The sequence below is a fragment of the Cyprinodon tularosa genome, unplaced genomic scaffold (assembly GCF_016077235.1).
Source record: "Cyprinodon tularosa strain WSP-4 unplaced genomic scaffold, ASM1607723v1 ctg359, whole genome shotgun sequence".
Lineage (NCBI taxonomy): Eukaryota > Metazoa > Chordata > Actinopteri > Cyprinodontiformes > Cyprinodontidae > Cyprinodon > Cyprinodon tularosa.
Genome location: NW_024039073.1, coordinates 850,046 through 874,843, shown reverse-complemented (window position 1 = coordinate 874,843; position 24,798 = coordinate 850,046). Strand labels below are relative to the sequence as shown.

Below are 24,798 nucleotides of genomic sequence, written 5' to 3'. Positions count from 1 at the left end.
AAATTAAACTAGTTATATTAAGGGGGGAACACATTCAGATTTTAATAGCAGATTGAAGTATATAGAACAAAAATGTGAAGAAAAAAAAAACCTCCCTGAAAAGAACAGCAGCTGAGGAGAAACCAACAGACAGATGGGCACACGATCTCTTACACGAGTAGGTGGAGGAAACCGGCCATTAGTATCTCGTTTCGTTCGCATTTCTATGTAATCTATTAGCTAAAATGTGTTTTACAACACAGCCCTGAGGCAGAATGAGTGGAGTGGTTGTAGCAGGTGGGCTGGGGAAGCATGACCCCATCACCCCAGGGCTCTGCTTCAGAGTGGCATGAAAAGTTCACACAATCAAATTTAAATCAAGGCAGCCATTTTACTCAGTATAAACATTGGATCAGCTCCTTGAAACATTTCACAAGTTGATAAAACAATATGAAGCCAAAAATCATTTGTGTTAATTCCCAATCAGTCCGAAATCATATGGCTCTGCTGTATTTGAGGCTCAAAAAACTATTAACAAACAGCTGTGAGATATGCTTTGAGATGTTAACATTTCAAATAGATGCTATAAAAACTAAAAACTTTACCATGTTCAAAGAAACGTTGTTGCACTCATTGTACTGTAGAGGTTACATAACATCATAGCCACAGTCAACTGAATGTAAAACTCTATTTTTACTGAAAAAAAAAGCATTTCGGCTTCATCAAACTAATTGTAACGGAGCTACAAGAAGAAAGCACAAACCGCTGAATGGTAATCATGAATAAAATCATTACGTCAACAGATTTCGTTTACATCCCAAACACATTGTTTGATCAGTGAGGCAAAACAAGAAGCCAGCTTTGAGTTTCCCCTAGTTACTCTGAAATAGCTGCCTTTTAGTATATGGAAACCAGCTACACATCATTACTGCCACTAATTCCCCTTCAAGGCAAACGTATAAACAGTAACCGCATATACACATATTCCATTCCCCCTGAAGACTGTAATTACATCACGTTATATTTGGACCAGTTTTTAAACAACCTCTACTTTTATAAAGACAAATGTTTTGCTACTGTAAAGACAAGTCCTGAAATAATTTCATATCAGAAAATGTACTTTTAAAACCAAACCTCTTGCATGTTAAAAATTTTTTTTCTTTGTTTTAAAGGAAGTCATGATGAGGAATAATTTTGTCCTCAGTTCTGCTATTTAAAGCAAACATCTAAAGAGCCCTAGTCCTTGCTTTTTAATAGTATACTGGATTATGCACCAATTATCTTTTGAATGGTAACAGATTCTGTTGCTCTAGGAGAGTGTTAGCCTAGTGGTTACAGCAGTGTGCTTGTGCTCTGAGAAGGTTGCAAGTACCTGGTTCGATCCCTAAAAGACCCTTTAACCCCACACTGCTCCCCTGGCGCCACACAATGGCAGCCCACTGCTTCCCAATGGGATGGGTTAAATGCTGAGAGTTAATTTCCCCAATTATGGGACAATAAAGGGATTTACATCTTTTACATAACTCAGCAGTCTGCTCAAGTACTTATATAAATTATAAGCTGTTTGAATCTATTTGGAGCACGTTCAAAAGCCTTTCTTTAAAGGTAACATTCTGAATCTTCCACCTGAGCAGGCAAACATATCACAAACATGTCACTAGTTTATAGTCATTAAAGTTGGGAAAAAAAATTATTTTCCTTTTTGGCCTCTTCTGGATTATATATTGCTGTATATGAATGACTAAAGATGTGGAATTAAGTAAATTCATGCAACAGAAGCTGAAAAGGAAAAAAAAGCTAACTTTTCACTAAACTAGCTAAAAAAAAATGTCAATACCAGTTATTTGTATAGTTTATGTGATATTAAATACATTTTACTTGAACATTTCCTGCTCATCACACAGACTGAGCACATGTAGATCTATCCAACCTTTTTTCAGTTATATTTCAAGGTAATCAAAATAACATGCAAGTTTTGCAAGTTTAATATGGGTTAAACAATAGTCCTTAGAGCTAAATTAAATAACAAAATAGATTCATTAATACCTTTTATATGTGCCAAAACCAAACAAAAACAAAAGTGGTGAATAAATTAACAGTTAGGTCTGATTCTGGACCAAAGTGAAAAGACAATTCCAGAAAAAAGATGAACGTTTATTATTTACATAAATGCAAATATGGCAACTGCTACATTAGATTCATAAACTACACAAATGTAGATAGTATATTTAAAAAAAAAATAAACCAGCCAGCTAGCAGACATCAACAAATAGATACTCAGAATAGCAAGCATGTGACTTAGCATGATGACACACATTTAGCCTGCAGCTTTAAGCTTGTGCCCTACTAGACTGCTTTGACTATGACTGATGCTGAAAAGAGCAGCAAAGCAAGGAGTCAAATGAGGAACAATGAAGCTTTAGCTACACATGAAGCACAGTGAACATAAACGCATGTTAATCTTTTTATATTAGAAATTAGTGCATTTTTATACAACTATCTGGCATAAAGGATTTCCAATGCCTTTTTGGCCCTAATTAATCTGAAGTGCCTTGTGAGTTTTCTTTGCTATTCCCTAAAGATAGACCATTTGTTGCCTGAACATGAGGACCAGGTACTGTGAGAAACATATGGAAAGAAGATCAACATGAGATAGGACTATACTTTTTTATTTTCAATAAAAAGGGTAAGGTTACCAATTTCCCTCGCAGAAAAACTAAACAAGCGAACAAATGTTCTGATATTAAGACTGGTTAGAGAGTATGAATATGTCAGAAGTATTACCATCTGAAGGTTGAATTGATCCATTTAAATAATTTATAATCAGAATAAACCAGAAAGAAACTAGTTAACAAAAAAGCCAGAGTCCAAAGTATGGTGGAATCTAGCAAACACAGCAAAGCAATGGGAGACTCACAAGCCACCACTCAGACTGACCAAATAACCATAGAGCTTTAGGGCCAGTCGTAGCTTTAATGAATAGGGTTCTCTGTTACCCTTTTAACAGTCAAAACATAGCTCACAACATTTATGACACAAACTAAAGAGATGAGAAAAAGACAGAAGGGCTTTTCTTTTGCAAACTAACTAACTAGATATATATACACAAGAACAACATCTACAATCTACATATGGACAAAACTCTCCCAACTAAAAGTAAAAGACGCCAAGAGAAAAACAGGTTAATGATTCCTTAAGTGGACTCTGCTATGCAAAAATGGCTAAGCAACTGGCAAAGTTAATATGTCGCCCCATAGAGAAGTGGTAATTACTAGTATGCAGATATATCGAGGCCATCATACAGAAAAAAAGTTTCCCGTTTTCGTCAAAAATTAAAAAGCATTTTTAATTTACACGAACTAAAAAGCTACAGCTGCTAAGCCTTGATACGTTTACCAGCTTGTGGAATCAAAGAGTAAGGCCAGTCTAGACAAAGACGTCCTCCTACACAATATACTTAAACAGCAACGAAGACTGAACACTCTCATATGGCACATGGTGTGGAAACACACTCAGCTCTCCCCTAGAAAGCTCATTTTATGAAATTTAAACCATCATTATTGAATTTCTTGTCAACCTTCACTCATCCTCTCATGCATTCTCCACACAAGCTCCTAATATTACACTCAGTAGAGACGTGAGGAGGAAAAAGACAAATGGGGGAGGTGAAGTAAAAAGAGCAGACTAAGGAAGGTCCTCAACTGTCTGTCAATAAGAGTCCAACAAGCTTAATTAATTACTTTTCCTCTTGACACCAAAAGATCCTTTAGGGAGTTAGCCAGGGCTCAGATTTAATGAACTCCTACCTTTGGTTTCCCTCTAAAATAGGAAATATAAAGCTTTGGCATTGTCACAACATTTGATATACATTTACAAAGCTCTGCTTATATGAATTGCTTTGCATCATCTTCCTCCTCTAACAGGCAACAAAGTCAATATTACAAAAGACATTACACGAAAGTGCTCTGTTTATTGCACAGAAAATAAAATATCTCTGAAATAAAATCCCTTTTTGTAGATTAGGACGTCACAACAGCCAAGATTCACAGCACTTTTACACAAAGCCCTTGGAAAGCTTGTTACCCTACCTAAAGCTGGGCATAAACTGTACGATTTTTTGCCCTTTTCGGGCCGATTTTCTAGTCGTGAATTTTATGATCGGGCCAAGTTTCAGCCTCATCGTGTGTCCTGCGTCGTGTACCACACAGGGGGTAGAGAGGGGCGATCAGCCTCTCACGACCATCTCCCAATCAGAGATCATAAGGTCGGGAGGAAATCAAACTTGTCTGAAATTTAGTCGGGCCTCATAAGGTGTTTGTGGGCAAATCCTGCTGTTGAAGCAGAGCTACGAGTGTCTATGAGCGGAAGGGAAGAAGGGAGTCCAACCAGCCCAATCTCTCTGTGCTCATCTTGTATGGTTTTTGGACATGCAGCGTGAGAACATGCATCGTGAGCTGTGAACTTTTAAACCCTGCGCATAGTACAATTGAAAATATTGCACAGTGTATGCTCTGCTTAATTCTAGAGCCCATCATGTTAGTGCGAACCAATCCCAGAACTTGGAATGGACCAGATAACCGCAACTACTGCTGCTCCATCCAAAGCTTGAAGAGATTTGCTTGCAGTGTGTATGTATACCGCTCCCAGTTTATAAGAGGCAGAGTGTGACATAAGAATGGCAGCATTTGGGCAGAAGAAGAACAGCATTTGGAAAGAAGAATCTGCTTCTGGTCCAGACCAATTGATGAGAGGACTTTGTTCTTCATGAGTCCAGAATATTTCAGTGCAACTGAAAAACTGTCTCGCCTGGCCTCAAAATCTGTGAAACTAACGAGTGGAAACTGAAGGTGCACATTTTCTAACTCTACTGAAATTTGTATTAGAACATCAGTGTGAATTCACATTAAAGTCTAGTTTATAATCAATGTATTGATCGTATAAGGTGGTGCAAAATAACCATAATGCAATTGCACCAACCCTACCCCCCGCGTTGTTAAGCTGCATGGTCTTGCTCTCACTACCTTTCATCTGGTTACGTGCTTATTTTCCCTCCTATGCATCAGCATTAAGATGCTGGTAAACGCCTCAGCACTCAAAATAGGAAAAATAGAAATGTGCAAAACCTTTTACACTGAGGTTATGGTCTAAAACTGCTTTTTCTAGTATGCAGCGTCACCATTCTAAAGTTCTTTAACTAGATGCCAGTGAAATATTTTATGTAGGGTCTACATGCAATGATGATATCCGTTATAATAAAGCCTTTTACCCATCTTTCTCATCTATGTTTCAATTACTGTCTGGGAACTTTAGCATCTTTGGAAAAATCACATACTTCAAGTGGACTTCAATATCTGCAACCTTTTAGTCCTGTGTAATATACTAAAAAAACTAGGGCTGAATCAATGAATCCAGATTAATCCTGATTGATTATTGAAATAATCATCAACTAATTTAGTAATCAATTAATCATTACTTGGACTGTAGAGACTGTAAAACATTCCTTTAGTTGACAGAGAAACTAACTCAGAGCAGCGATTATACCAAAATTGTAAAAATATATAAACATTTTGCATTTAAGATAAAAATGGGCTCTATCCTGAACTCCTCAATTGGAAAGTTTTAGTTTCACCTAAGTTTAATTTCCTAAAACATCTCATTTAAGGAACCTTTTGCTATTCATTTAATCCGAAAAAAAATAATCAACAGATTAATCGATTTGAAAAATTATTGTTAGTTGCAGCCCTAGAAAAAATAATGATGCAGCCCAGTTTATTAGCAAATAAAGCACAGAACATCAAAAATTTACCTTTTTGGATCAAGTCCATGTATGAAAACCTAAAATAAAGGCAGACTGAATAAACTCTATTATCTCTCAAATGATAATATGTTTCATTGCTTGATTTATTGTCATTTCAACAAACAACAAAGCAGTACATACCGTCATATTCAACAAATGAGGGTAATGGAAAAGTTTTTTTATTTCAGAAACTCATTTTGCTATGTGAAAAAAAATTAATTACACATAGATTGATTAAGCCTAGGTAATTATGGTGAATTTCAGCCAACAGCTAATTAAAACAAAAACATTCAGGATAAAAATACTACAAACCAATTTAAAAAGATATATTTAATGTAGATATTTGAGGTAATCAGAAAAAAAGTTTAACCCTGGGCAAAGTTTGTTATTTTCAAAAGCTATTTAATCAGACTCTAGCCTAAACAAAGGGGTACGGCATACGCTTATCTTTTGAACATGACTAAATGAGGTTTAAAAAAAAGAAATGTCAACAAAATTTTCATCATCTAAGTGTATTTATGACAGTTTATATAATATTGGTTTGTTTGTTTTTTTTACAGACATTTCTCAATTACAGTCAATCAAGGAGCCTTTAGGGAGCAGTAAAGTCTCTGAAATGCCATCATGAGGGCGAATGAACACACAGCGAGGGATTTAAACCCAATAGGTGGTCTCTGAGTCGGGGCCTACAGACACAAGTAGCAGAACAATAGTATGACCTTAAGGTCAATGGAGGAGATGTGTGCACAAATGGGCAGAATTAATCAAACGTCGCAGACGAACAAGAGTTTCATTGTTGATTCATAATGTTCTTCTAAATCTAAATCCATACAAACCTGACAGCTGAATGGTCACAAACGTCACCAATGTGTTTAGACATTTCTCTGCTGCCAAACAAATTATTTAATTGGTTAAAAACAGAATGCTAATTGTTTCGGGGGGGTTCTATGACAATATATACTTACCTATTTCTCTAACTTTTTTTAACAGTTATTTTGAACTAACCCTAAAACAAATTCATATAAATATCTTTTTAACCCATAGTTCAATCTCTAATGATTCAAATTTCCCATAATCAGGACGGCTCTTTATATCATCATATAATTGCTCTAAAGTCCTAACAGAGTCTAACAGAGTCACAAAGTTGACCCCTGGTAATGTCGTTAACCTCTCTTCATCTAGTCATCCAGACACTCTACAAGTTAGGACTTAATGCAGGCAGACTCTGATAACAGTTAATTCTGCGGCACTTTGAAGCGCCCTAATGGAGCTCTTAGTGGTTCCCTTTCAAACAATAGCCTCACAGTTTACAAAAGATGATCCAGGAGTGTCAACCAGGATTTTTACAATCACAGAAGCAATGATCCAACAAAAACAAGACAAATGATTTCCATTTGAGAAAAACTGTGATATCAATCATAAATCAATTAAATCATAAATAAATAAAACTAACATCTTGCCCACTTGCTGCTTTTAAAAATAAAAAAATGGGGTTTTGATGATGCCCACCTCCTTTCAGCAGACCTGCATCAAACATTTCATCAGCAGGACTTTTCAGAAATCTAAATCCTGCAGAGGAGATGATTTATTGACTTGATGATGATGTGTTGAACAAGTATGCATCTAAAGGTTCCAGGACACTAGAAGATTGGAGTCTTAGACCAAGCGTTAACTTGCGACATTGTGCAACAGGCTGGTTGGTTAGCCTTGACTGCTACCACTACAAAGACTTCACAGGAAATGACAGATATTGCATTTAGACAAGACAGTACAGGAGCAGGGAGACTGAAAAACTAAACCAATGATATAAAAACTAGTAAGGGCAAGTTTTTTATTTGTTTATCTGTTCTTAAATGTGATAAGAGAATGGGATACAACATCTGCGGTTACAAAATGATCAGACAACTGGTACCACCATTACTGAGCTGAAAGGTTACGGACTTTGCAGAAACCTGGCATAAAGCATCTCCTCACAGATACCATCTCTGCTGCTGCAACATGTACTGGCAAAGTAAAGCCCATCCAACTTCATCCAAAACAAGAAAAACAAGATACCTAAAAGTAAGGCTGGACTACAGATTTATATTTTCCTAAAGGCATTGCTATAAATGAACAAGATTTTCTTCTTAGGTATGCATCTTTACAAAATGAACAGACTGCTTTGAAACATCCTGATCCTGAATCAGGGTTGAGTGTTGATTATTCTCAAAACATGTCTGAATCCCTATTTAGATATTCATGATAAAAACGAACTAACTTCAGTGTAAAGGTGGATTTAAAAAGCTTTAAGTTCTTTCCCCTTTTCTGTTCTTTCTTTCAACTCAGGAGCAAACAACAAAACCAGAAATATTAGTTTTAAGAGCTCATCTGCAGCCCTCTAGCTGATTTCAGTTTGCCAAAAACAGCAAAATGCTGCTTGTTGTTAATTTGATCCTTGCTGTATAAAGTCTAGTTAAAGAACTTCTTAATATTTCCTCTTCCGTAGCTTATTTTGAGCACAGAGGGATGGCAAACTGCAGCCATTTTCATTCAGATCAAAAAAGATCGGTCATGGCGATAACAAAAACCTCAATGTTTTGAAGCTGGCTAAGCTGATACAAGCCTCTGAAGCGAAGAAAAGCTGGTAAGATAGCATCTCTTTACAGCACTATGAGCACATGTTTTGCTTTCACTTCAGAGGAAAGCCAAGGTTTGTCTTGTAAGAATTTAGATGACTTTAAAGATCCTCTTTAATATCATCAGTTTCAAGACTCTACGATAAACTAACAAGTTATAGTACAAATCTCGTCTAGAATGCTGATGAACAACAAAGAACATTATCCCAAGGAAACTAAGCTGCAATAAATTAAAGATTTTAAACCAATACAAGAGATTTATTGTTTAACATGTCGCCATATCAATGTGCTTTCATTTTCTGATGTTTGCTTAAATATTTGGCACCATCACAGATCTGGTTGATTGTCTGGATGCTAAATCACAATCATTTACATCTGCAAATATCTTTGTTATACAGCAAAGAGTTGATGACCATGTTATTGTACTTATATACAACAATATGCACAGCTTAAGCCAAAAATAAAAGGAATTTTCATTTGATTTACATTATACAAAGGAAAACCTTAATATTTGAAAACTATTAAGCTAAACTTTATATGTGATGCACATATAAAAATTTAAAATAGGAAAAGTAAAATATCTTACCTGATAGTAGGTTTTAATCTGCCTGATGAGAATAGAAAGGTTCTGAATACGCAGCGTAGGGTCATTGTTTACTTTCTTGTTGGTCCTCTGCACAGTAGCTTTGGGATTTCTAGAAAGAAGAACAATAAAATAAGGTTACCAAAGATTTTTCCCCCTCAAATGTTTAACTTTTAAACTGTTAAAACAAGTGTCTGCTACAAAATAAGGAGGACAGCTTTTAATGGATCATGTTTTAAGAAAAATCAACAAAAGGAAACTACAAGCCTTTAAAATAACAATTCAAACTGAAATATTTTTGATGAAATAAACTGAAAGAACATTTAATGATCGTTCTGGGCCTAATAAGTGTCTCTGGATACTTGTATGACCTCCACACATGACTTTGTTCTCATGACCCCGAAACCAATTCAAATTCCCAACTCTTGTGCAACAGACCCTCTTGACTGCTTATGCAAAACAACACATGACCACTACTGTATTAAAGTCTTAAACAATATCCATATGGCTCATAAATTCTGTACCAGCAATCCTGGTGTAAAACAAACATCAACTATAAATGTTTCAGAAATTTCTAAAACATCTACAACTTCATATTATTTAAACACAGAGAGCATTGACAACTGTAGCAACCTGATGCTTCCCTTAGAATGTATATTTGCCTTATAAGACAATCCGCTATCTGTCAGGTAAAAACATTGTAATCCCTGCATCATTTGAGAGCTACAACTAAAGAGGCCGAGATTATAATACATGAACATGGTTGAAAAGTATTGTTGTGTCTCTACTTGTCACTAGGGTTGTCAAAAGTATCGATACTCAAAAAAGTATCGATACTGAAATGTTGTATCCGGATACAATACTCATTTTCAAAAGTATCGAGTACCAGTCGCACCTAAACAGTCATTCATCTAAAGTGCAGAATAGAGGAAAATGCACTTTCTGAACACTGTGATTGAATAATTCTGTGCACTTTTCAGTTTCAGACTTTTTTTGTAACAGTTGCAGCTGCTGAGAATTATTTTTGTTTTTTAACCGGTTTGGCTAGTGTCATTGTTATGTGTGCAAAGCATAGCCAAGTAAGGAAAACTTAATTTTAATTTTGTAAGTTTTTTATCAAGCTTGCTAAATACTGTGCACAGCAAACAACCTCAAAATGTTGTTCTTATTGTTTATTGTATTTATTTATTTATTGTATTTTAATTATTAATCAAAATATTTCTGTTGAAATTTTATCCTTGTGGTATCGAAAATGGTATCGAGTATCGAATATTTTCCTTAGTATCGGTATCGAGTTGAAAAGTTTAGTATCGTGACAACCCTACTTGTCACAAAAGACAGGCTTTCTCTGACAATGGTATGCTTTGAAAAAGGTTTCGAAAGTGGACGAATTTCACAATCGTCACCCTGTGCATGCACAAAAGAAATTAAAAATAAAATAATAATCTCTCAGCCTGGAGAGCACATGTGCAGTAGGACTGCAATCAGTGAAGCAGGGAGTTTTTATAGCCAACCCGATTTCATTATGTCTTAAAAAGTCAAAAACCAAAAATGCTAAAAAAAAAAAAGATCCCAGGCACTACACTTTATCTGATTCACTATTTTAGCTAGAAATCTTTACTGACATCATGTTATGAGTTAAAAAGAAAGTCCCCCTCTTTATAAAAGTTTCAATTTATTTATGATAAGAAGTTTCAGAAATATCTTACCAAGTTGCCACTTTATTTGCCAGTAAACTTTAATAGTATAAGATATCATCTAAATGGTTATTTGCTCATATATAACCTAAAAGGAAAGAATGTTTAAGTGGAATCTGAAAATATCTAAAAGAATAACAGAATATAAAATTCCTTGCTTCATATAAAATTTATAATTGAGTTTAAACTTAATAAGGATTTACTTTCTTATACAAATCAGAATATTTATTTAGTCTGTTAGACAAAGGAAGCTTCCTCTTGACAATCACTCTCATCTCTCAGCTTCTAATCTTAGAGAGTCTGAAGTAAAAACTATCATCTTCTCTACGCTGTGAAAGAAAACCCATATCTGTATTTCACAGGATCTGACTTGGATTCATGTAGAACAATTCTTTTTATATTCAAGATTTATAGAACCTTAAAGCATCGATGGATCCATTAAGCTTTTCATATGATCTTCAATCGATAACACATATAGACCCAGCGACCTATTTTTTAGGGGTCAAATGCCAGGAACATCCTCTTTAAAAACAGGAGGAGGGGGCTCCAATTGTTTATGAATGCATGCAGAGCAGCAGCACCAGTGAAGTCATGCGTGTTCTGTTCATGCATTGCCTATAGCCTGCTAATCTGTTTACCAACAAATGTGTGACACTTTACTATTGAAATAAAGGAGATGAGAATGTCCCTTTGCATAGTAGGGCTAATAATGGCTACAAAAACATGTTTTCTAAGCAGAAACAGCTGACAACCTCTGTTCTATAGAAATAAATTGTCACATTAAACACAACTGCAAGGTGAAAAATGCCAGCAGACAAACAGGAAGGCCATCAAGGAAATAATGTTAATGTTCATAGTGATGCATGCTTTATATTTTCTGAAAGCCTTTTTCCTCACCCAACTGGCCATTTTTTGTATGTGCTAATTAGCTTAGGTCAGCCTCCACCCCAATACACAGAGTCATTTATGCTAATTGGTGAACACAGGGTTCTTTTAGTGCTGGTCTAAATGGACCCCCATGTGACCTTCCCATCTACCCCCTTCACACACACAGCCCTTTTCGAAGCCTATTATAGGGGGTCTATTTAACTCTTTAATTAAAATCACAGAGGAGGCTATAATCCTATCAGGGCGAGCAGGGTAATGTGTTGTGGGAGGTATGGGGGAGAAAAAAAATGGCATTCCGTCACTGTCGGAGTCAGATGACTACGTGGCTGCCATAGAAGTGGAACCAAAACATCAACATCATTGATGCCACTCCTGAGCGGTGAAGCACAGCCCGACACCCTTTTGGATTAAGAGGTTAATAAATAAGGAGACTTAAAACAGTAACGGCTGTCAAAAACATGCTTATTAACCCCCACCCCCCTAATCCTGCTGATACAGTAAATCTAACACTTTAAATACACAAAAAGATTAGGGGTAGACAGCCAAAGCCAGTTCAGTTGCCAGGAAGGTGGACAACTCTTCAGCAAGACGACCAGACGGCGCGTCAATAAGCCGGCCCGTCGGTGCCGTCCCTCCTCAGCAGCCTCAGACCCCGGGGCCACTGGGCTTCCTCCTCCCGTGTCCCGCCTTTGATTGGTTGAGTGGGTTATGGAGTCGTGTTAACCTATATATGACAGGCTGAATTAGGCTCAGCTTGGGCAGCCACGCACATACACACAGAAGCAGAGAGCAGCCTAAATGTGCACACACACACAAAGAATACGGGCTACATTTGGCCACGTGCTGGAGCTGGGGATTATAAGCTGTACTGTCCAAGCACAGCGGGGCAGCGTGGGCTTGGCTCCTGAGGTGTGCAGGGCAACACGAATAGAAAACCATTTAAGCCCGAGGTTAATAGTTCAGGTAACAGGAAACAAAATAAAATGCTACATGCAATAAAAGTCAAGGTTTCAAACTTTAAACATCACATCAAACCTTTTCTCTCTCCATCTTTTACTTTATGACAGGAAATGATACTAAACCAACAGCAACTAAAGAAATATTTACAATTTAAAATGAAATTAAGTCGTGGTTCTCCGTTTTATTTTGGGGAAAATAAACATTTTGTTGAGCATGGATAGTCATTTAAGATATTATATACAAAAGAAATATCAGCTTAATAAAATAAGAATAAACCCGATAAAAAGTACCCTTGACATCATCTCTGAATTCAAAACCTGTCAAACTGTGAAGCGCATGGACAGCAACAGCAACAGAGGAACCCCCCCCCCACCCCCCCCCACCACATCTATAAGAACAATAAACAGAGGTTAAATATCAGCTCCAACATTTAGATGTTATAGAGAGAAAATTTAATTAACAGTTTTAGGGGTTCTTTCCTGCCTTGAGTCCATACTGTAGTTCAATGTGATGGTCTAATTGTACTGGGAGGTGCCTAAAAACCAAACCTGACTAACTTAAAGTGGTCATGGATGAGGCTAAAGCTTGGATTATGCTTGAAAGGTCCTCGAGGTCCGTGGAGCCAAATTACGTCTTTTTGGGCTTCCACGCCTCTCTGCTCAGACTCGATACAAACAGGATTTCCACACAGTCACCTAATAAAATTTGCGACTACGAGGACGAAAAAAGAGCTCAGGAAACCTGGCGAGAGAGTAGGGGGTCCTGGTGGTGAGGGTTCACAAATGTAAACATCTTCAGACATCCCATTATTTAGCTCAGAAATATCTGCACTATCAGGTTTCAGGTATTACAGGAGACAATCCCCCCCGTTAATGGCAATCCCCCCTTTAACGACCGACCCCTAGAATCATAGACAGGTTCAGATATTACAGGCTAACGACCCATTCATCGGTTACCATTGCATGTTTCCAAGCGATACAAGGCGTGTCTATATAAGACTCAAACTCACTGCGGATCCAGACATTTGAATTGAGAAAGCTTCCTGGAGAGGTGGCGAAACGTCTTCAAATCTTGAAAACCAAGTCCAGTGGATATTTTTTGAATTTTTACGGAATCTGCACTATCAACACATTTTGGAAAAACTCCAGGAAAGAAACTGCTTTCGCTCTCCAACAGCAGTTTACAGGTAGGTCCACTTTCGGCCACCTCAGTAACTTCGGTTAAACATCCTACAAACACTCCACACCTCTATTAGGGTACCGTTGCACATAAGGTCCATTAATGAGCACAGTCTACTCATTTTCTAATGGCTGCTCTAAACATGATGGTCTCCAATGGTCTCCACAGTCAGCAGATGTGCAGCCAATAAATCTGCAGAAACTACCCAATGTCATGCTTTATATGAACCAAAATCTTTCAGGCAAGAAGTGTATTCAAAAAGTGTATTTTATATTAGAACCTGTATTACCTGTATTACCTGAGTATTCAGAACTTTAATGATACAGATTGTTTTGCTCCAAGTCAAACTAAGAAACCAAGATAGTGTAGCTGGTAAATAATTATTGCAACCATGCTGCTAATTGCCAATGTTAAGCTGTAGTTTATGGACCTCAATAATCCTGCTGAAGTTTTATAACAAATGTGTTTGAGGGGACCATTGAGGGGGATTATGTGTCCCTTAAGCCATTGGGAGGCTCAGAACAGATGGACAAAATGTTGAGTCTGCATTAACTGAGAAAAGGCAGAACTAGAAAATTAACCCCAATAATGGAAGCAGAAAATGGAAAATGTAGAAGTAAAACAGTAAAGTATAACCATAGTGTTCAACCTAAACTTTTTGTGTTCGTGCGTGAAAAGCACTTAATTTGCATTGCGTGACATGAGAAAGTTAAGACTCACAGTTGTAACATCCTCCTGGTTATGAGGCTCCTAGTGACTCGCGCATTGGACTCACATCACCACAGCTGTGTGTCAAACTTTCATCCCTTAAGGTCAGAGCTACAGTTTCCTGACAGGTATGATAAACAACCTCCTGCTGTATGAAAAACGAGACTGGCATGACTCAAAGATGATTATAAGTGATGAAAGATTAACATCAAACTGAAAAAAAGAGGCCCTGCTCCCCCTCCCAGACAGTAGCCGTAAAAACGAGACAGAGAGAGACACCCCAGTGGCAGATAAGCCTGGCTCCCTTCTTTAGTCCAAGAATCTGAACTATGTCTGCTATAACCTGGTGCAGGCAGGAAACGGTAGAACAAAGAGAACTGAATAAATGAGTGGGAACAGAGAAGGAATAACATTAAGGTAAAATGGTTCAATATAAGTATGGGCTGAAAGAAGAAGACGGTCAAAAGGTGATATTTTTCACCAGCCAGATGTGAAGCTAAAGATAAATAAATAAACCTATACATTATTGATTTCTTTCTCAAATATTTTTTTAGTCTATATCCCTCTCTTTTATTCTTGTATAGCCAAATAAGAAATTACAACAAAAAGGAGAAGAATTGCAATCCAAGGAGCAGCAATAAATCATGCAAGACTCTGCAATGAACTCTGCTTATTGATATGTATAACTGTGATTCAAATATTCAGTATCCAATTCTTGTTTGGTCTTTTCTGGCTTATTGTATTCGTAAAAACTCATTTTAAACAATGACTTACTGAATGTTTTTTCAGATTATTGGTGTTACCTATGCAGTTACTTAGTTCTCTATACTTTCCTGATATTTGGCCTTCAAATACGACACAAACATCCTTACAACTAAAAAAATCCTGCTCCAACCTCTTCCATCACAAATATAACATAAATGGTTTAGTTTTACAATTGTAATAGAGCCTTAAAGGAATACAATGCCTAATATAGGAATTGAAAACATCTTAATTTAATGACCCAATAAAAAAACTTGATCATGACCAGAAAAGAGTAGTCATCAAGAACACGGGGACTGTTATGTGCCCCAGGCACATTATGATTTTTGTCCATTTCTTTTCTTCGTTTGCTTATAAACTTTAGTTGAAGGATCCTTTTGTTAATATATTTTAGGATTCTTTTAGTAAATCAATTATGTTAATTTGTGGTGCTGTCGTCCGCCTATAAATAGGCTGGCCTTCAGCACGTTAGCGCGTTCCTTGCGCGTTCCTTTCCAACCTCGTTTGGACGCCACTTCCCACCTGCTTCATTTGCTCCATCGTGCGCGGTGCGCACTTGTCTTGTCGCTGCGGCCTGCAGCGGACGTTCCAGCCTGCCATGTGGTATTTTTGTTACCTTTTTCTTACTTTTTTCTTGAGGTTTTTGGCCTGGCGGGACCGGTAGTCCTGTTTTCGATTTTTCTTTCGCTTAGGTTATTTTTTGCCTTTAGTCCGGTACCAGTAGGGGCTTCGACGGCCCTGTATAGGGTTGGCCCCCTGCTGTACCGTTTTATTCTGTTTGATCGGCCTGCCAGGTCCAACTTTCTGTTGTTACTTTGGGTTTCTTTTTTATTTTTTGGGGCACGGGATTTGAGGGCCGTTAACTATTTTTCTCTTCGCAGAACATCTGAAGAAGCCGAACCAAGAACAACTAAAACGGAGAGAATTTATTAATAAAATATCTTTTTTTGAACCCTCATTTTTGTCTCGTGTCCTCAAATATGTTGTGTCCTTGGTGGGCGTAACATATTTTTGGGGGCTTGTCAAAACAAAGTTTGCCTTTAGTGCCCTCCGATATGTTGTGTCCTTGGTGGACGTAACATATTTTTGGGGGCTTGTCAAAACAAAGTTTGCCTTTAGTGCCCTCCGATATGTTGTGTCCTTGGTGGACGTAACATATTTTTGGGGGCTTGTTTAAACAAAGTGTGCCTTTTAGAGACAGGTCGTGTCCTACGGTTGGTTCTTGTTTGTTGGCGGTTGTGCTGGGTTTGTGTGTATTTTTGCGCAGCTGACGCGCGTTGCGCTGATTAGTTAGAGCATTCGGTTCTGGTGGTGCTGTAGCTTTGTTTGTGCAGAGGTGTCCCTGATTTGGTGTGGCTTGATTCCAGGGGTAAACATGGAGTTTGACCTGGATGAGTTTGTTCGAGGGCCCACATTGGACACTTTGCATAAATGCACAAAGGATCTGTTGCTGGTAATGAACGTGCGCCCGCTCTGCATAAATCTATCGGTTGTTTCCAGTGAACGAGATGACGCAGGTGTCGGGGCAGCTGCAGATGCACGGGAAGCCGAGCATTTTGAGGTTATTGTGGATTGGACGATTTGGCTCTGGTGTTTTTTGTGGCTTTGTGTGTGTGCTTGACAGTTTGTGTGGCTAGATTCCAGGGGTGGACATGGAGTCTGACCTGGATGAGTTTGCTCGAGAGCCTACATTGGATGGAGTGTTCCTGTTTAGTGTGGCTAGATTCCAGGGGTGGACATGGAGTCTGACCTGGATGAGTGCTCGAGGAGCCACATTAGATGTCTTTAGTGAGTGCACGAAGGATATTTTTCCTGCTGCAGTTTTAGCACAGAGTCTTGATGAATCGCCGAATAAAACCTCACTTGCAGCTGATCCGTGTCGTTTAGAGGAACTTCAGATCAAATTAGGACAGCTGGCTTTGATGGAAAAGGAGCTGTTTTTGGAAGAACGCAGACTGGAGTTGGTGGATCGGCTGTGTTTGCGCGCTCGGTGGCATTGAGAGCGCATTAGATCATGTCTTGGATGTGAAAGCTATGTGACGCGTTTTTATTGTAGGAAGAGGGGACAACGTAGTGGCTGACGCACTCTCCTGACTCTAGTCCCGCTTTCCTTTTAACGTGTTTTTATTATGTGAAGATAAGACAATGTAGTGGCCGACACACACTCACGACTGTAGTCCCGCTTTCCTTTTTTTTTTCTCTGAATGGGTTGAGCTTTGCTACGGACCCCATTCAGAGTCTTTGGGTGGGGGTGTTATGTGCCCCAGGCACATTATGATTTTTGTCCATTTCTTTTCTTCGTTTGCTTATAAACTTTAGTTGAAGGATCCTTTTGTTAATATATTTTAGGATTCTTTTAGTAAATCAATTATGTTAATTTGTGGTGCTGTCGTCCGCCTATAAATAGGCTGGCCTTCAGCACGTTAGCGCGTTCCTTGCGCGTTCCTTTCCAACCTCGTTTGGACGCCACTTCCCACCTGCTTCATTTGCTCCATCGTGCGCGGTGCGCACTTGTCTTGTCGCTGCGGCCTGTAGCGGACGTTCCAGCCTGCCATGTGGTATTTTTGTTACCTTTTTCTTACTTTTTTCTTGAGGTTTTTGGCCTGGCGGGACCGGTAGTCCTGTTTTCGATGTTTCTTTCGCTTAGGTTATTTTTTGCCTTTAGTCCGGTACCAGTAGGGGCTTCGACGGCCCTGTATAGGGTTGGCCCCCTGCTGTACCGTTTTATTCTGTTTGATCGGCCTGCCAGGTCCAACTTTCTGTTGTTACTTTGGGTTTCTTTTTTATTTTTTGGGGCACGGGATTTGAGGGCCGTTAACTATTTTTCTCTTCGCAGAACATCTGAAGAAGCCGAACCAAGAACAACTAAAACGGAGAGAATTTATTAATAAAATATCTTTTTTTGAACCCTCATTTTTGTCTCGTGTCCTCAAATATGTTGTGTCCTTGGTGGGCGTAACATATTTTTGGGGGCTTGTCAAAACAAAGTTTGCCTTTAGTGCCCTCCGATATGTTGTGTCCTTGGTGGACGTAACATATTTTTGGGGGCTTGTCAAAACAAAGTTTGCCTTTAGTGCCCTCCGATATGTTGTGTCCTTGGTGGACGTAACATATTTTTGGGGGCTTGTTTAAACAAAGTGTGCCTTTTAGAGACAGGTCGTGTCCTACGGTTGGTTCTTGTTTGTTGGCGGTTGTGCTGGGTTTGTGTGTATTTTTGCGCAGCTGACGCGCGTTGCGCTGATTAGTTAGAGCATTCGGTTCTGGTGGTGCTGTAGCTTTGTTTGTGCAGAGGTGTCCCTGATTTGGTGTGGCTTGATTCCAGGGGTAAACATGGAGTTTGACCTGGATGAGTTTGTTCGAGGGCCCACATTGGACACTTTGCATAAATGCACAAAGGATCTGTTGCTGGTAATGAACGTGCGCCCGCTCTGCATAAATCTATCGGTTGTTTCCAGTGAACGAGATGACGCAGGTGTCGGGGCAGCTGCAGATGCACGGGAAGCCGAGCATTTTGAGGTTATTGTGGATTGGACGATTTGGCTCTGGTGTTTTTTGTGGCTTTGTGTGTGTGCTTGACAGTTTGTGTGGCTAGATTCCAGGGGTGGACATGGAGTCTGACCTGGATGAGTTTGCTCGAGAGCCTACATTGGATGGAGTGTTCCTGTTTAGTGTGGCTAGATTCCAGGGGTGGACATGGAGTCTGACCTGGATGAGTGCTCGAGGAGCCACATTAGATGTCTTTAGTGAGTGCACGAAGGATATTTTTCCTGCTGCAGTTTTAGCACAGAGTCTTGATGAATCGCCGAATAAAACCTCACTTGCAGCTGATCCGTGTCGTTTAGAGGAACTTCAGATCGAATTAGGACAGCTGGCTTTGATGGAAAAGGAGCTGTTTTTGGAAGAACGCAGACTGGAGTTGGTGGATCGGCTGTGTTTGCGCGCTCGGTGGCATTGAGAGCGCATTAGATCATGTCTTGGATGTGAAAGCTATGTGACGCGTTTTTATTGTAGGAAGAGGGGACAACGTAGTGGCTGACGCACTCTCCTGACTCTAGTCCCGCTTTCCTTTTAACGTGTTTTTATTATGTGAAGATAAGACAATGTAGTGGCCGACACACACTCACGACTGTAGTCCCGCTTTCCTTTTTTTTTTCTCTGAATGGGTTGAGCTTTGCTTCGGACCCCATTCAGAGTCTTTGGGTGGGGGTGTTATGTGCCCCAGGCACATTATGATTTTTGTCCATTTCTTTTCTTCGTTTGCTTATAAACTTTAGTTGAAGGATCCTTTTGTTAATATATTTTAGGATTCTTTTAGTAAATCAATTATGTTAATTTGTGGTGCTGTCGTCCGCCTATAAATAGGCTGGCCTTCAGCACGTTAGCGCGTTCCTTGCGCGTTCCTTTCCAACCTCGTTTGGACGCCACTTCCCACCTGCTTCATTTGCTCCATCGTGCGCGGTGCGCACTTGTCTTGTCGCTGCGGCCTGCAGCGGACGTTCCAGCCTGCCATGTGGTATTTTTGTTACCTTTTTCTTACTTTTTTCTTGAGGTTTTTGGCCTGGCGGGACCGGTAGTCCTGTTTTCGATTTTTCTTTCGCTTAGGTTATTTTTTGCCTTTAGTCCGGTACCAGTAGGGGCTTCGACGGCCCTGTATAGGGTTGGCCCCCTGCTGTACCGTTTTATTCTGTTTGATCGGCCTGCCAGGTCCAACTTTCTGTTGTTACTTTGGGTTTCTTTTTTATTTTTTGGGGCACGGGATTTGAGGGCCGTTAACTATTTTTCTCTTCGCAGAACATCTGAAGAAGCCGAACCAAGAACAACTAAAACGGAGAGAATTTATTAATAAAATATCTTTTTTTGAACCCTCATTTTTGTCTCGTGTCCTCAAATATGTTGTGTCCTTGGTGGGCGTAACAGGGACCTAAACCCAACTGTAGTAATTTTAGGTCTCAAACACCTCTCTAGAGACCACATCAATACAGTCAGAGGGACTAACCTGCCTTTGGGTAAGAAGTTAACAGTATCTAAAGCCAAGACTTGTTGCAAATCACAGCCATATATGTCAAAGTCAGGTCTGTTTTGCAAAGCACTATTTAGTTCTTTTATTGGTGTAAACTATTTATATAAAGACAGAGATCCAAAACGCATGGAACTTTGTTTGGGGCTTTTGATTTAAAAGAAGAGAGAAAACAAACAAAAACTGTTACCAAAAGATTAGAGTTGGTTAACAACATTGAAGTCAGTATTTCCTTCATAAATAGCCGTTTCTTTGGGGGGGCTTTTTTTTTTTTTTTTTTTTTTTACAGAATCGAAAATAAATTGAGTCCCAACTTCTTGTTTTAAGTGTAACATGAGCTGAATACATCTATACGGTAGTGGAATCTTTTTGCTTTATTCCATTGGTGCAGAGAAACACAGAGACAAACAACCATTCATGCACACAAACACACCTAAAGAGAATTTAAAGACACCAATTAACCTAATCATGTTTTTGAACTGTAGGAGGAAGCCGGAGTACCCGGAGAGAACCCATACATGCACTGGAGGAAAATGCAAACTACATGCAGAAAGACCCGGGGCTGGGAATCAAAGCTGTAATCTTCTTGATGCAAGGCTGCAGTTCTACTTGCTGAGCCACTGAGCAGCCAAAAAAGATCTTCAATGTGGATATTTTCACCAGAGTGGGCAAGAATAAGAAAAACACTACAGTCTAAAACATCAGAAAATTCTTACAGATTGTGGAAGACCATTTAAACCTTCATTCATTAAACCTTCTGTGGAACTGTGGGTTAGGGTGGCATATTTTTCTGCAATTAGCTGAATTTAAAACCAATTTTGCAAGTATTCCCGGTTTTTAATCAATCTTAAAGCAGAGATTATTGATTCTGCATACATGCACTAATAGTACATAGCCATGACTGATTTGTTTTATCGTTTAACCAAAGCAAAAGTAGTACATTCAGCTTGGGAAGCTAAATATACCAAAAGCTTAAATAAGTTTTGTGGGTAATACAGCACAGAAAGACAAGAGCTCAGCAGTCAGTCATTAAAAACCTTCAAGCGCTGTGATAGCACACATCTGGATGATGGATTTTTGGATTATACAAACTTGCAATAAGGGTATACAGTTAATAAAATTAGCCTCTTAGAAATAAAACTAACATTAGAATCCAAACTGCTGGGTTCCTGCTTACCCATTATCTTTACAGAACATGAAGCCAACTATTAAGATAAGAAAACATCAAAGTGACATAGATCACAGTTAGGGATAAACCAAATATTCTTATCTGGAAAACAGCAGAAAGTCTGACTAATGGTGTTCACTCTCACTGAACTATTTTACCCCATCTGAATTTAAACCAAACTCTATAAAAGGACTGTACAAACTGAAAAGGGAAATAATGTATCTGAGTCAAGCGAAAGCTTCACCAAATCTACATACCACCAAAAGTTCAGTTTCTTTTCATCCTTGGCTAGAAAAGCAGCAGTTAGGTTGTGAGAGGCAGAGAGGTGCATCTTACTCATACCTCATCAGGACTGCGCTGGTTTATATGATGCATATCAGGGTGAGGCGTCAGAAAGGCAGGTTGTAAATCGGAGGTTCACTGAGATGCATATAATCATAATATCACTAAGAAATGAACCAATAACAATGGCTCTACTAAGGTATGGGTTGAGGGAAAAATCTTCAGTGAGCATCAGCAGGGATCAGGCCTGTTGGATTTACTTTGGTAAAGAAGTTAACAGTTTCTGCTTTGCAGATTTATGAAAACGTACAGACTTACAGAAAAACAGAAAGTAAATAAACCCAGACAAACTATACAGCATGTTCAGGTCTAACACTAAAAAAATGTTCAGTCAAAATCACAAATGGTAACCATTTAGAAAAATGTCTCTATTAAAAGGATTTTCTTCACTTTATTTTCAATTATTTCCCAACAGTCAGAAAAAGACCGGCTGAAAGATTCACTGGAACGTCCAAACAGTTAGAACTGGTCTGCAGAACTGCCAAGAAAACTGATTTCAGACATGCAGCATCTCTGACTAACTTTAATTGGTGCCTTCTTGCTAAGCAGCACAGCTAATTGGTCTGACATCAGTATGGAGGCGATGTAATTGGCTAGATGATGTCAGTCACACAAGGGCAAGGGGAGGGGACCCGGTGCCATCTGGGTGTCTGTCAGCAAACCGTTAGATAATCCTGGGGTCTCTCTACGCTCTCCCATGCTGTCCTGATGACAACTGCTGCCAGCCGGTCTACCACGTCCATGATAAATACACACACACACACTGGAATAATGGACTACACCAGGAAACATCTATAATGGCTGAATTTTTTTTTTTTTTTTTCATTGTTCTTGGCTTTATATCTATTACCTTTCATAAATGAGGGCTTTCAAGAGAAATTCAGAACATTCTGTCATTTTCAAAGCAGAAACTGGAATTTGAATCTATAAATTAAGCATTGAACTTAGTTTCTTTTTCTGACAAATTGGAGTTTTTCAAGGAGACTAACAAAGTCTGAAAGTGGGGAAGCAGACAAAGAGCATGCAGTTTCACCAACACAACTTCTAACCAGTACTGAAGCCCTTTGTGTGGGAGGGCGGCTGGGCTAGACGACTACCAACAGCTGCCTCAGTCCAAAACCAAATGCACAGGGAATGGAAAAAAAAAACAGAAAAACATCCACATGTACACACACTCCCACACAAACACAGAAGCCTTAGAGAAACGCAGCAACCAAGCAAGCCTCTGAATGGCAATCCTGATATCCTGTAAGGAAATGACTGACACTGTAACAGTCCTATTCAGTTCAATAAAGGCTTTCCCCTCTGCAAGATCATTAAACTGTCCACTGGAAATTTTAAATTCCCCCACAGCACATTTTTCGCTGACAGAATTTAAACCAAGGTCACATATTTTTCCTTTAAACATAGAACTAAGGAGCTGTTATGAGGTTTCTATCTTACATTTTCTAATTCAACTACTGCATTTCCTTTTGTTAGCTTTCATCGTGTGAAAGGTAGTTATCCTTTAGATTTTGCCCAATTTTTCCTTGTTTCTGTTCCCCCTCTAACCCTCCCCCCAAAACCCTTCCGCTTGCCAGTATCCGTTGGTCCCACAGGGGAAAAATGCTGAAAATACCAGACTTGTTCTGTTTTTGCACCAGTTATGTGTAAACAAGAAAACATGGAGTCGTCCAGCTAAACCTAAAAAGAGCCTCTCTAAACATGTTTCAGTTTTGAAATGGCTCAACCAGTCAAAGCAGAACGAAGGAGGAAAGCTAGTCCTGGTGAACGAGTTTGAAGAGGTGGTTTAAACTGGATTCATCTAAGCAGACTGAACGCTGGAGCAGGGGGAGGTCAAGGACTGAGGAAGGAGAGAAGCTGCCATCAAATGACAGGAAACAGCCAGTAGGGTTAAGCAGCTTTTTGTGCAAAACAGGGTTCAGGAACGTTTCTTTCAGCTCCACACTTCTCTAGACTAAAACATTCACATTTCTGTTCTTTTTTTTGGAGCTTTGCCACAATGTACTACACACTGATGAATAATGGTATAAAAAAGGAAGGATAGAACTTTGAAATAATGGAATGAGGAATAAAAGCTTTAATAAAAAAAAAAATGTCCTCCCACCCTTAAAACCCAGAAGCAGTTAAAACAAATGGAATACATTCCAAAACTGAGCAGGAATCCTAGCTGGAAAAAACACAAACCCTTCTTCATCACTGACTCTAATGCTTCATCTGACATCAACACTATATATCTACTTTTTATCCATTACTTATTTTCTATAAAAAAAAAACAACTGTTATCATCTTTCTGTGCTTTAAATATTGCCAAACTGACTAAGAGTGGAGCTGACGTGAGGCGACACAGCATGTGCCACACATAATCCTCTCCTGTGAAGTGACAATCCCTTCGACTGAGAGAAGCCGTAGCTGAATGCTCCTTAAGACATGCAAGCGGGATAAAACGCTGACAGTGTAAAGCCTGGCATTAGTGGGAAATATTAAAGAATACGGAAAACTCTTAATAGGAAGATGTAGCTGCCTGGAGCCAGACAATGGAAATCAGTCTCCTGTCATGCAGTATGCATTATTCAGTGACTGGAACGACACGAATCTGACATGCTATAGTTCCCTCAGCAACAAGAAACAAACGTTTTTTTATTTTTTTATTGTGTCTTTAATTGCATAAAAACAAATTTACTTTAAGGTTAACCTTTAAATGTGAGCGTTTATTGCAAAAGAAATTATTTGCAGCTAAAAGTAGTTCTTTTGGTTTAGGCTATATTTGCAGAATAATCTACCGCACAGCGGGGTGCCAACTCAAGGAGGTATCTTCTAATCAGCACCAATTGATGGAGGATATGGTGCACATAAAAACAAAACAAAATGAAGACAAAAAAAATTACAAAAAATAAAGATTTGAAAGGAGAGCAATATGCTACATATATGTACCAAAGATTACAGACGCAACAATCAATTGGCCAGAGATTGGAGTAAGCTCCTTTCTCCTTTATCGGCTCTCATCAGATTGGCAGGCCAAACATGCTTTTTATGTCCTGTTCATTAAATGCATCAAACCCATGTAATCCCACAGTTTATGTTGCATAAACGCACCAACAGA

At 38.9% G+C, this 24,798-nt stretch overlaps 1 protein-coding gene across 11 annotated transcripts in view; it reads right to left on the bottom strand.

Moving 5' to 3' along the window:
- The window catches only part of ccdc88ab (coiled-coil domain containing 88Ab), a 72,291-nt gene that overhangs the window by 45,776 nt on the left and 1,717 nt on the right, over positions 1-24,798 (bottom strand). For all 11 annotated transcript variants that reach the window (XR_005281698.1, XR_005281699.1, XR_005281700.1 and 8 more), the window contains exon 3: positions 8,978-9,086. Coding sequence is in view for 8 of the 11 variants with exons in the window: in XM_038295738.1 (XP_038151666.1) it covers positions 8,978-9,086 (109 nt within the window). In the remaining 3 variants the exon portion in view is untranslated. The remainder of the gene's footprint in view (positions 1-8,977; positions 9,087-24,798) is intronic.